The 13,790-nt window shown below is 36.9% G+C and overlaps 1 protein-coding gene across 1 annotated transcript in view; it reads left to right on the top strand.

Annotated features, from left to right (window-relative positions):
* Window positions 1-13,790, top strand: part of LOC136010716 (potassium voltage-gated channel subfamily KQT member 1-like) — a 475,694-nt gene that overhangs the window by 262,015 nt on the left and 199,889 nt on the right. The window contains exons 13-15 of the mRNA XM_065672339.1: window positions 2,931-3,006; window positions 6,382-6,476; window positions 7,440-7,480. Of these exons, the coding sequence (XP_065528411.1) occupies window positions 2,931-3,006; window positions 6,382-6,476; window positions 7,440-7,480 (212 nt within the window). The remainder of the gene's footprint in view (window positions 1-2,930; window positions 3,007-6,381; window positions 6,477-7,439; window positions 7,481-13,790) is intronic.

Below are 13,790 nucleotides of genomic sequence, written 5' to 3' on the forward strand. Positions count from 1 at the left end.
CAGCCCATATTCCTACTTTGAGCAAGTGTTCAGGTCCTACTGACTACATATAGGAGCTAGAGCTGTGAAAGGAGTTAAATCTTCACCTCCATGGGAGTTAGGCACCGTACTACCCGTGAAGATCTATCCTTTTTTGTCTTCTGTCAGTAGAAAACCCAATGTGTAAAGAGTGTGCAAGTACGGTGTCCACCGCAACCCCCCTGAGTTGTTGTTTCATGAGCTGCAGATCTCAAAATGTCTAAGAGATTCACTGCAAGCAGGGTTATGTTTCTATTGAGCATTGATGTACGGCATTCTGGCCTTATATTCTTTCCTGTTGTATATTTCTGGCATGTAACAGGCTGACACCCTGAAGGCTGAAAGGGTTTTGTCTAATCCAAGGTTTTGGGCTAAAATATAAGGTTTTGCAGGATAAATGTATTGGACTAAATACAGAGATAAAAGTAACCTTTCCAGTAATAGCTGTAGTTATCCATTCTGGACATCAGTTCTAGGAAACTATGAAAATAAGGTAAAATCTCAAAAAAATATTTAGGTTCGCAGTCAGTCACACTGTCAGGAGGATAGCTCTGCTTACTATACAGAGCACGGAGTTAACTCATCAGGAGCTGCTGTCTGTCATCTAGAGCTGCTACACTCCTTATAGATTTATTGAGGCAATTAAGATAACACAGCCGCATATCTCAGTCTATGGATTTGCACCTTTTCAAGCTGACTTTTTTCCGTTAAAGGTTTCATGTACTTCTGTCTCTCAGTTTAATACTATTGACCATCAGATCTGATCAGCAATTTCCTCCTTTTTCAAAATTTGCTTGCAGTGAGATTGGTGTGGATTTTGCCAGTTGGAACAGGCCAATATCCAGTGCTTTTGAATTATAGTTGGGTGTTTGCTGTATTTCACAAATAAATAACTTTTCTCTCTAAAAATGAGGCCTGTTCAACTGCACATCAGATTCCAAGAGTCAGCATCATAATTTTGGATACTTAAACTTGATAACATATTGGAAACAGTTCTGTAGTCCAGATTTCTGCTGAAGGAGGGGAATTAGGAGGAAATTACTGCTTTGGTTAGTTTCCATCTCAGACTTCTCTAAGCTTATCTGTTTGAGGCTGTTTAAGCATCTCATATGGATTACACAAAAAAACCCAAACCTTTTAAGTATATATATGAAGTCTCACATCATTTAGAGGCAGGGGGTAATTTCAAGCTTTTATCTATCTTAACTGGTACACAAAGGAGGTAGGCTAAACCCCAAAATTTAAATTGTGATTTTTTTTCTGGTTATAAATATATATATATTATTCATATGGGCTGACAGACAAAGATTTCTTTATCAAGTATATGCCGTTTGCAAGCAGAATGTTGTCTCCATTCCAGTCACCAGCCACAGGAGCTCAGCTGGGGCCCTGAGTGTCAAGCTGAGAGCTTTTCTTTTACCATAGTAGAGGTCCTGTAGGCTAAACTACTGGTAGTCCTTCAGTGACACTTGTGAAATCCCTTTGATAGGCTTACTCAAATGCAAAGATTCGTGCTTAGCAATGCTGTTGATGGTATACAACAATGCTGGTTCTTGAATCATGCTCACCCTGCGTTGTCTTCGGTGTGTTTGCATGTGTGAGAATACATACACATAGACATGTGCATGAATATCCATAGATATGTGAAGTGTGCGTAGGATATAGGCGGTATATACATCTGAGTTTCACACATATCTGTGCATGTATTTATTATTAATCTGAGACTTGAAATAATATTGAAAACTTATTTTTAAACCCCTGTTCCTGTGGCTGTGATATCTCACCAAATCATAAGCACTAATTTTATCAAAGAGAAATTAAAAAAATGAACTGATGGTAGTTCTCAAATACAGTCACTGTTTAGCTTTTATTTACTTCACTTTGAAATAATACACTAATATTTCCACTTTTTAAAGACTTCATCTCTAGACTGTAGCACCCAAGTAGATGGCCTAGCCAATATTTCACTTTCCCCAGTTAGATGCACTGCGAAGAGGTGGCAGATTGTGTTTGCAGGAGATGAGAAGCTTGCTGGCAAGCTTTCCTAGGTTTATCATCGAATGTCAAAGATGATGTCCATATAGAACATTGATTTCCTAACAATGCAGCTTCCTTGGAAGGAAAACTTTGTTTTCTTTGGTTCACTCATTTTGAACGAATGGCGAAGTCCATGGGGAAAGAGTCAGTCCTTAAATAAAATACTTGTTCTTATAATTACTGTATTCCTGCTTCCTCTCTACCCCTCCAGAATTCACCATAAATAAGAGGGTCTGGTAATTAGTTGCCAGCCAAGTGGCACAATTAATATTGTGCAAATACAGTATCCTCTGGATAAAGTGATATTGCTAAGTTATAGTGTGGCCAGTTCTGTGTTTGAATACTGATGCAGACATCCACATGCACACACTCACATGTGTGCCGAGAGGGTGTGCTCTGTTAATTATTTTTTTTTTCAGATGTGATACTTCAAGTTTTCTTTCCTTCCTAGAGAATTCAAAGTACTTTTAAGAGGTCTTAATTTCTGTGCAATAGAGCTCATGGGCAAACACTCAATAGAAAAATAAGGGATGCAGTCATGGTTCTGAAAGCATTTCACATTCTTCAAACTGATGCCAGTTGTATGCATTGACAGTAATCCTGTCTAATCCCCTCCACATGTATTATCTTTGTACACCTGCTTTCATTGTCTCACTTATCAGTTTTTTATACTTAGAACCACAATATACAAGAGGGTAAAGCAACATAACAAAATACACATGCACACACAGTGTTTTATGCTACAATTCTGCATTGTAGATAGAAAACATGTTTGTAGATTTTGGTGTTTGGAGTCAACATCTTCTATTAAGATGGTTGTCTTGCTTTTTCTTTTCCCCCCACTGGTGTATGCCTGTGTTTGTCTTTCTTGGCAGATTAACTGAAGCACATCGAACAGCTGTAAAAGTCATCAGGAGAATGCAGTATTTTGTAGCCAGAAGAAAATTTCAGGTAAGCAGCACTGTTAACCATAAGTACAGTATATGACATTAAAAGTGCTCTGAGTGACCTTGTCTTTGTGCAGCAATTATGAGTCAAAGGTGCTTTTTAGGCTCTCAGCCTCATACTTACCTTTTGAGGATTTTTTCATAGTGTGGGCAAAACTATCAACTACCCATGGGTATAGCATGATATGAAACCCTTCTGAAATTGTGGAGTCAGCATAGTTATTTTTCACTTCTCTTTTTTTGCTGCATTTAGTTTGTTGTCTGTTTGCGGTTTTTTTTTTTTTACTGTACTGACTAATATATAAACTATACATTCATTTACTAGAAGAAATGAAGAAGACTCTTGGAGAGTCTGCTAAAATACTCTTTATACTGGTAATCTAATGATTGGTTAGAGAGTGTTCAACTAATTGCATGCTATGTATGGCTGACAGTTCAGTAGACCTTACTGATGAGTACTGTGCTGTGTAAAGTTGCTTTCACATTTGTGGCCCACATTTCCACATTTGTTTCTCTGAATGGGTCATCATAGAGAGGCCATATTTTATAAAATTGTGGAGCATCTGCCCTCTGGAAATTTGCTGTCTTTATGAAGTCTGAAGTTAACTTTCTCAATCAGGTTTCAAAGTGCTTAAACTAACTGTGTCACATTGGAATAATTGTCTTATTTTGCCTGTTTACTAAGACCCATTATGATAAAACTCATTTAAAATGTGATTCTGGTATCATCATTCTCATCACCCATGTGCTGGTGGTGCCTTGGAAATGAATAATTAACTTCTGTCCTGATTTCCAAAGCCCCTGTTCTTTCAATCTGAATGTTCATGCTTTTTTGTCCAAGAGGGTCCACTGCAAGTTAATCAACTTTCATAATCCTTTTTAAAAAGGTTTTAAAAAGATAAAGCAAGAACCTGTTTCAAGCATATTTGATTAGAGCTGAGCACTTAATTGAAAGGGATAAAAGTCTGAGATAAGCTCACAGCACTCAGAAGACTCTGAATTAGGGTTGACACATTTCCCAAAATCAGGCAGAAATGTATCTTCAGATTACTTTACCTTGTGAAAGAAAATTAGAAGTCATGTTGTGTAACACAGCAAACAACAGGAAAGCAGGATTATATTGTAAATACACCAGAGAGATAAACACTAGTGGGAAATAAAAAAAAAAAACTTAAAAAAACAAACCTTAAAAACTGGACTTGATCAGTCTATAGATAGGATTCTGGGTCTTTTCTTAATTTCTTGGGGCTGTGAAATATAGCTTATAGGACTCCCCATGCTAATTAGATTATTCAAAGCCAAGTAATTCTATTTTGAGTTTTGCATTAGGAGCTCTAAACATGCTGGTTGTAGAATACTGAGTCCAAATGGCCAGGATTTGGGATTATGGACAAAACGGACAGAATGAAAGTTAATCAAGTTCTTCAAATTCTGCATTTAGCAAACCTCCCTGGAAGCCCATTATCTCCTGTCTTAAGTTGTATTGTACTAGCATTTCCTTATAAAAACATGACAAGAGATTGTGGCAAAGTTTGGCAGGACATAAGATGCTCAGATCTAAAGCTTTATGAGAAAAGAGGAGAGAAAAGTTGGAAGGATATTTTTATTTTACAGAGGGCTCAGGCAGACTACAGTGTACAGTAGTTTGCAACTGCAGGGTTCAGAGCTGATAGTTTGATAAAAGGGATAACAGAGGACTTCTTTTGAGGGAGAAAATAAATTTCATTGAGAATGAGTAGAATTAATTATGCACATAGTAGCCCATGGGGGAGAGGGGAAAAAGGTGGGGGGAAATCCCCAGCACATCTAGGCTCTGCGCCATGCATCGTGTTAAATAGAGGGTCCAAAGGAAAGGACAGAGGATTTAGCCAAAATACTCTCAAAGCACCCCCGCTAGTCAATCTAAAGAGTGGTACTGGCACTGTTTCTCTGGGTGAAGACAATAGGCTGCTTTTCTGGCCAGAAATAGTGATGTGTCAGCGTCTGCAAAATGGGAAGCTGGGGAAGGCAAAAAAAAAAAAAAAAAAAAAAGGAGGAAAAGAAAAAAAAAAAGTGATAAACTGAAAGCTGAAACCTCCCTCCCCCCAAAGTATCTCTTCTCACAAATGCACATGAACGTACGTGCACACTACCAAAGCCATGAGCCCTTCTGAAAGTAATAACGCAGGTAAGTGCTGATGGCTGACCAAAAGGAAGGCATTTTATCACGAAAAGCTTTTGCTTCTTCATTCATTTCACAGGATTTGTTTCCATCCCAGTTCCATGCTTTCATTTGAAATTTCTAGGATCCTGTGGCTGCCTTCCAAGCATGACTCCAGCACATACTGTAGGTGTTCAATGCGTGTGTGCAGTGGTGCATGTTAATGGCTCTGGCTGAAGCTGTGACAGAGTGGAAACAGACAACAAGATGACTAATGAGCTGTTTTCAGTAATTTCCAATTACTAGATTTGCAGTTTACCTTTCTTTTTTCTCTTCTTTTCTTGAGTCAGAGCCAAAAAGGAGACATCTTGCCCCACATTTCCCATAGAGGTTGTTATGGCTCTCAAAATGCTGGTATTTTAGTTAGGACATCATTTGCATTTATTCCACCACACCCACAACATTAATTTTACTTGATACAATTTTACTATGCTGTATTTTTTATAATCACATCGCTTTATGCAAGTTCTCTAGGTTTGTTTCAGAATTCTGCCATAGTAGTTATAGCAAGAAAGCAAAGCTTGGCTGAAGCATCTGGATTCTCATTAGAATGGGAATAAAGCTGGGCAGATGGCAGCTTTTTAGCTCTCTTGCGTTTTTATCTGTCCTTTTTAATTTATTTGAATTGCACCTTTTTTCTGACCTCATAGGTATCATTAAAAACAAAGAAGCACAAAGACTACATGCAGACTTATGCAAAGCATCTGTCCTCCCAGCAGTAATATTTCTGTCACCAGACATCTTTAGTCTTTAAGGCATTTGATTCTGGGTCCAAGTTTTATGAAGTGGGCCTATCTCCATGGTTCAGTCTTCTGACATTATGATTAACATATGGGTTTGGAATGAGCCAAGAGATATCACACATGATAGTTTTAGATCCATTATATATCTTGGGTCTGTGTTTTTTAAATACACTGTGAAGGTCTAATATTTTGCTCAGTATGAAGTAACATGAAGACATGACTCTAACTGACAGTAATGGGAATCATTTGGCTCCATCTCCACAATAAATATGCACTCCTACAATGCCTACATATTTTTTATTCATTGCAACAACCATTGCAAAATGGCAAGCACGTAACCTCTGGAAGATAAAAAATAGAATGAAGGCCCGCCTGAAATAAAAATCAAGTTTAAACTATACTTACCCTTCAGTCTCACATATGACTTCTTTCACAGCAAGCTCGGAAACCGTATGACGTACGTGATGTGATTGAACAGTACTCACAAGGACACCTCAATATGATGGTTCGGATAAAAGAACTTCAAAGAAGGTAGGCCCTGTCTGCCTCATGAAATATTTGATTTCTCTAGTGCCAGCTGGCTTTAGGAGAGATGTGTACTTAATGAACAGTAATTGTCCAAAATTGCAAGCACAACAGGGAGCACAATATCTAGAGGATTTAACTTGGAGTCATTTTTAACCCTTTTTATAACCAAGTTTAGAATTATCCTCTATCTCCCTCTCTTTCTCCAAGTGAAATTTAAAGAAATCTGGGTGCGTCCTGTGGAGTTTATAGTAAGAAGAGAGCTTTTCTGCCTTCTTCTTAGGAAAGGAAAACTTTTCAAATAGGATTTACCCTTCTGTCTCCTGTTTGTGATTCTCCACAATTTACAGAAACCTGGTTTGCTTCTGCTCCACTCTCTATCTGGAACAATTCCCTCCGACGTTCCTCCACACACATGCTTTCTCTGAGTATGAGGATCACAGCTGAAATATTTTGCCACAAAACTATTCTTGTTTCAGCACAAAGTGCTTTTCTCTTTACAAATTAACACCGTGGACTGGGACACCAGGCTGAACTCCTCTAGCCCTTAAATGAAATGAAAAAAGGAAAAAAAAGAAATCCTATTGAATGGAATCTACTGTGTCAACATATATAGATATTAAATCTGCCTGCATGAGATTCAAAAAATAGTTGCAAGTGTTATTAAGAAGCCATACTGTTTGTATAGTCTTTCTTATTAGATTACATATGACACAGGAGAACTATGTTTTAGTTACAACATGAAAGTCTAAGAAATATTAGTACTCAATAATAATATGGTTTGATGTTGGGAAAAAAACTCTGAAGAACTAAACTGCTGACTGCATGTGCAGAAAATCATGGTAATCTCATGTTTTTACTTGCTTTATTTTAGGTTTAAAGCTACTGTAAATTCTCACATAAATTATGCTGCTATGCTTTCACAAGCAACAAAGTTGCTTGGTAATTACACTACTGTTTGCTTTTCAGATTGGACCATTCCTTGGGAAAGCCAGGCCTTTTCTTCTCAGGTATGGTGACTGCATTTTATGAATAATTATTAGCTTCATAGCTTTGTGAAAATACCCATAGCTACAGTAATATGGATTTATAATCCAGCCAATTATGCATGAATACATAATTCTGTTAATAAGTGCTGGAACAACTGTGGAAAGATAAGTACTTTGCATTCAGTTGGTAGTAGTGGAGTAAATGGAAGTTAAGAATAAATGTTAAAAATGTGTATCTGTGCATGATGAGTTGAAAGCATATTGCTGGATATTTTTCCACAAAAAATATTATTTCTACTTTTTTTTGTGCTGGGGTTATATTTTCTTTTGTGAGCAACCTATGGATTTCAGCTTTGGAAAGCTCAAATGAAGATCAATGGTGTCATTCAGGAAGACCTGGGGTAGCTTTGAGAGCTAGATTGATAGAAGTGTTATGAAATTAAATAATAAAAAATGGAAGATCAGGCACAGATAAACTAATAACAAAAATCCCCTACATGCTAATAGTGGTGAACAGTCTGGCATGTCTGGTGAACAGTGGTGAACAGTCTGCAAGAAAGGCCTGGTCTGCTTATTAATCATAAGTAAATGCCAGCTGTATGTAAGAAAATACTATGATTTATCCATGAAAAATTTACTCTGATCCTAGAATCAGGAGGGAGATTTTCAAAACACACCCTGTCTTGTACATGTCTATGCCCATGACTCAGGTAAAGCCTTATGTGGCATGTTGTGCAAAAAATTCCATCCTGTATCTTTAGGAAAGACTAGCTACAACAAAAATAGGGAAAAAAATATTAGGATAGCTAGGGAAAAGGAGAATCTGTTCTATTAGTGAGAAACAGAAATACAGCCTCAGATGGCTAAGTGAAAAGAAAGAAGTTCAAGTCAAAATCTGCCGCGTGAGTTTTGTCATTCATTATCATTTTATTATCAGAAAAATCTTGCTTTGATTTAATTACCACTGGCTTACAGAGGTAAGATAAGTTGGTTTATCTTCATAATTCATGGTGGATAGTCTTACTGTGGAGAGCATTATAGGACTTCAGAGGTATCTGGGGAAGCCTACACTCTGGAGGACATGGCATCCATGTTCGTGCAACTATCTTCCCTTGTTGGTCTTTTTCTTGCAAAATTACCGCAGAATAGCGGCTTAGAGACAGCTGTCTTAGATGCAAAAGGCATGGTCACCCAACTAAGAATGGTGTCTGCTTTCAAAGCATGCCAACTCTACAAAGTTGTACCTCTTGGAAAGACATATGGCTCTGCCCACAGATGGACTGAATAAATACTGACTCTGAAAGGTAAAATGGTTTTAGGGATGAAAAACCTGGTAAGCTCAGTTATGGGTTTGCAAGACCAAAACCAAAGTTACTTGATCTAGTAGTTATTTTATCTAAACCTTCCACAAATCCAAAAATAAGATAAATGGTTCCAGATAAATGGTCTGCAGAAATAAAGCAAGGGTTACTTTATGATTAGTCCCAGTATAGTCCAACGTGCTGATAATCGAGTGATGAACAGCGATGAGTGGTTACAGTATTGGTCTGGTTTGGATGGAAACAGGCGCTTGCATTGTCCTGCTCTGGAAAGAGTTCTTCCTGAGTTTTTCTCAGAATGGATGGCTTACTCTACATTGAAAATGTATCTTTAATATAATATTTTTCCAGTTCAAAGGCACTGCTAAAAACCTCATTTGTAAACAATCTGGGTGTTTCCTCCAGACTGTGTTATTTTTGTGTTGATGGCAAGCAAAAGAGCAATGACAGTGCAATAAATATTAAACTGCCAAGGAGAAAAACATGAAAAGAATTTTCCTTTCCAGCTCCTTCTTTTTCCTGTTTTATTATACTCCCATTCAAAGCATCTTAAGGTCTGATTCCAAGCCCGTTGAAATGAATGGGAGTCTTTCCAGTGACCTCAGTGGGTTTTGGATCAGGCTGTTACTGAAACCCTGTTGTCAACTTTGATAATTTTATATGAAGTAATTGCAGTGTGTCTGTAGTATTATTACCTTTCAAAAGTGAATGATGTCATAAAAGATCCAGAATCTGAATTCACTGGAAGCAATTACTGTTATTTTTCAAGTTAGTTTCTCAAAGATAAAAAGCACTAAAAGCTGTGTTAAAACAAGATAAGGATACAAGAACAGAATAAAAGCCGTGCTGGGTCAGACCAGTCCTGACTCCGACGGAGCCAAGAGCAAGGTGCTTTGGGAAATGTATAAAAAAACGGCATGCATAAGCCTCTAACCTTCCTGTAAGCTTTCAGCCATTTGCAGATCAGAGACTTCCTGACATGATTTCTGTGTCTTTAGTAGTCCTAATGGTTTGTCCTCAACAAACTCACCTACTTTCTCCTGTAAACTTTTCACATCTGCAGTATTTTGTGACAGGCATTTGAGTGATTTAAGTTCCATGTACAAATGTTGTGAGGATTCCTCCCTTTTTGCTTGTTTTAGTCTTGGCATCTACTAGCTTTCTTTGAAACTCCTAGTATCAGGAGTGTGAGAAAACATTAAGGTAATGAATAAATTTTCCAAATATTTAAATCCCATTTTTATGAGTATACCCAGAAGACTTGGTATCACGAAAAGCCTGTCTCTGTGTTCCAGGTAACACAATTCTGTAAGATGAAACAACTATTCCTGTAATAGTAAACAAACCCCTTAATAATTGAAAGTGTTTATACAGACTCAAAGCACATGTTAATAAAATTTATTGAACTAACAAAGCAGACACTTAGGTAATGATACAAATAAGAAGAGTGTAATATTTGATCTTCACTACACATGATAGAGTTAACTGCTTTTGAATGCAATTTTTGAGACTTACTATAGCTTTTCAGGGGCAAAGGTGAAGAATAATGCCAAGGTAAAACAAAAGATCCAGTGTCTGGGTTCAGAAAAGTATGCAAAAGGCTGATGTTTATCTGCAGTTCATCTGAACCTCTTGGGTCTGCATAACACGGGTGAGAATCCTTGAAGAAAAAGGCTTTCTTGAAAAATTTTGACAGTTCCATTGTTTGCTTTTTTATCCATTAAATGCCACCTAAGCTTTCTGATGCTATTTCCTTCCCAGCTGTTAAGAAGAAATTGGGCCACAATAGCTTTTAAAGCATAATAAATATCTTTAGTCCAATTTTTAATCTTTTTAAGTCAGTTTGAAGTGAGAGATACCCAGATTTCTGCAGGAATGGATATATTCCACCCCTCCTGGAGACAACATCCATGGGAACTTGGTAAAATATAAACCCACTTAGGATACTTTTTGTAGCTGCCAGGTGTTCACAGTCTTGTCTCTGAAAGCTCTTTGCATTACTGGGGTTGATCTACCTCAGTGCAAAGAGACAGCAGGAATACCACATATATCCTACTTCAAGGGCTTGGAAACTGCAGCTAATTTACTGCTCGTCTATGTCCTCTGAACAGATTGAATTACATTCTTAATAAAAAGCTAATAAAGAAGCTAGCATTTCATTTTGTATTTGGTATATTAATTGTTTTATACATAGTATAAGGATACTGTATCTAAATCCTGCCTTCAGCACCTTCTGGGGAAAGGCAGAAGTGGGATGTAGTTCATATCAGATTCAGTGTATATGAATATGCACTGAATATATATATATTCAATATATATATATATTGTTCCTCATGAGCCACATGAGCAAATCATGTCACCTCAGAGGCTAGATAAGTGAAGCAGGTAGGCAGATGGACCTTTTATTTAGGGCTGGTTTATTTGTTGCGTGTCTTTAACCTGGCAAGTTAGTAACTGCAGCTAGATTTTTGCAACTTGAAAGAGCTAGAAATTTTTACTTTCAGCATATACTGTTTAACCTTCATCACGGAACAGCTGGCTTATCACAGAGCTTTCTGTGTTGCAGTATAGCCTTCTAAACTAAAAGACTTTGACAGTTTACTTTTTAAATTTTCCTTAGGCTGTCCAAGGGAAATCACAAGGGTCTGACCTATGCCCTACCTCTTTTTAATTTCTTCTACCTATCAGTTGTAAATGGCTCTGGCTGATAAGAAAAGAGACTCAAGTCAAAAGTCATGATGCCTAAGCAAATTTGTTATTTGCTGGTTTATGGATCCAGGGTTTAAAAAAGGAATCCTGACTTGTGTTTCCAGAAGTACACCCGGTTTATAAACCTACAAATCTAGATCTTGCCGTAAGCTCATCACAACTAGAGAGAGCATTCACATAATTGGAACAAATACAAATCTAGAAGGTTGTGGTTGCATTGAGTTAGACAAACAAAGGTAGTGGCATCCCTTGCACCCTCCTGCTTTCTGTAGTCACAGTACTGGATTTGCTATAATTTTCTGAGGTTTCAAGATTTAGCAATCTGGAATATGCTAGGTGTCGCAATGCTCGAATTCATTTTCTTCTTTGAATAAAACGTAATGGCTTTCAGATAAATTTTACATTTTTTGAGTTAGCTCCCACCTAGTTGTATACACCAGAAGAGTAAAGATCAAGGAAGGACTCTTACTCTGGAAAAGCAGAATAGATTATTTCCAGCTTTTATCATTTTCAGACCACCTGTCTGTAATTCATTCACTGTCCTAATGCTCCACATAAGTATTTTTTCCAACCAAATAAATAAATCTATTTTTTTGAAAAGTTTGGTATATTCTGATGAGATGGAGCACATTGCATGAAAAAAAGAATCAAGATTATGGCATAGTCACTTATTTGATTTGCTCTCTTACTAATTTCATATGGCAATGGCTGGTTTTTGTAAAAGAAAACAAACCTGAATAATGAGTAATGTGTCATTTATATCATGAGCATCCACTTGGGGAAAAAGTTAGGAATGGCTTTTCTTGTTTTCTCAACTGGTGTGGGGAATACTTAGAAATTTTAATTATTTTTTTTTTTTCTTTTCAAGAGGTATCTCTTGTTCACTAGAAAAAGAGATTGGCCATCTTTGTGGAAATATTAGGAAATAAATGCAGGATCATGTTGTTTTGAAAGTAGCGTGGTATGTATACTCAGGAAGGCAAAGACTTTCAGGGAAGATATTTGTGCATTGATAAGAATGAGAACTAGACTGGACTAGATGACCCAAGAACTGTTCTGTCTCTTGAAGTGTAATTTGTATTGCTTATATACTGGCGTTTTATCTGATTCAAGTCCAAATATATAAAATTATAGTTTTGTATTATACCAACCATTTAATACAAGCTTGTTTCAGGATGTCTTCTGATTCTGCACTAAAATTTGTTTTTATGTATTTTCATCAGGTTATAAATAATTGTGTCTCCTTTCATGATGGTCATGTATGTCTTCTTTGTATCTATGTCTTTCAGATAGATGTAGATATTTACTGGATTGCGTACCTGGTCTATCTGTTTTATTGCAGACCAACACAAACAACAGACAAAACTCAATACTAAAATAAAATTATTTTGGATTACAAAGCAAAAAATGTCAGACATTTCAGATTTATACTTAACCATGTAATCTTTTCAACTATGTAAAAGCAAATAATCTAGTGTAGGAAGTCTACAGTCATATATCTTGAAAAGACTCAAGAGAGAAAGAATAAACAAGAGATAGAAATCAAATGTACTAGAGCAATGTTATTTGAACTTCTGCCCACGCTTCTCACCACAATGCTCTGCACCTTGTATACACACCTCATTTACTTTTAAAGGTGGTCTTTATTAGAGCAAAAATGCTTGTAAATTAGAGCTGAATGCTGATTTAAATGGAGGCTAATAAGAAATGGGAAAGACCACAGCCTTTTGTGACTTATATACAGCCTACACACCAGTAAAGGAGTGGATATGACACAGCTACTACATACGTGTATATCATTCTTTTCACTTCATCTGATAGGAGTGCCACATGCCACAAAATAGCTTCTTGCTGCTTATCTGCTTCCTATTTTCTTATTTTCTGTTCCACACCACATTCAAGAATAACTAAAATAGGAAACCTAGTTTAGAAATCCTTAAAGGCATGTTTCTTCTGGTGTATACTTTGAAGATGATAAGTGTCTACAGATTTACTAACTAGAAAGTAGACTCTAAAGTCAATTATTTCATTTTAGGCAGAGATGAATACATAGATAAACTTGAGCCTCAGCCACTTATGCTTTAAGAGATTTCTGTGCTTGGGAACTACTGAATGATGAACAGCACACATGTCTGAGCCAAGCAGTGTCATTTTTTTTTCTGTCCCTGCACAGTGTCCTTGAACAATCTTTGAATTTTCTCTCCTTATAGTATTTACTCCTGCAGGTTCTCTGATGAAACACTTCTCCTTTCTAATGCCTGTGCAGAGCTGCCAAGGGTCTCTGACCTGTTTAGTGTTGTAGG

The sequence above is a fragment of the Lathamus discolor genome, chromosome 1 (genome assembly GCF_037157495.1).
Source record: "Lathamus discolor isolate bLatDis1 chromosome 1, bLatDis1.hap1, whole genome shotgun sequence".
Taxonomy (NCBI): Eukaryota; Metazoa; Chordata; class Aves; order Psittaciformes; family Psittacidae; genus Lathamus; species Lathamus discolor.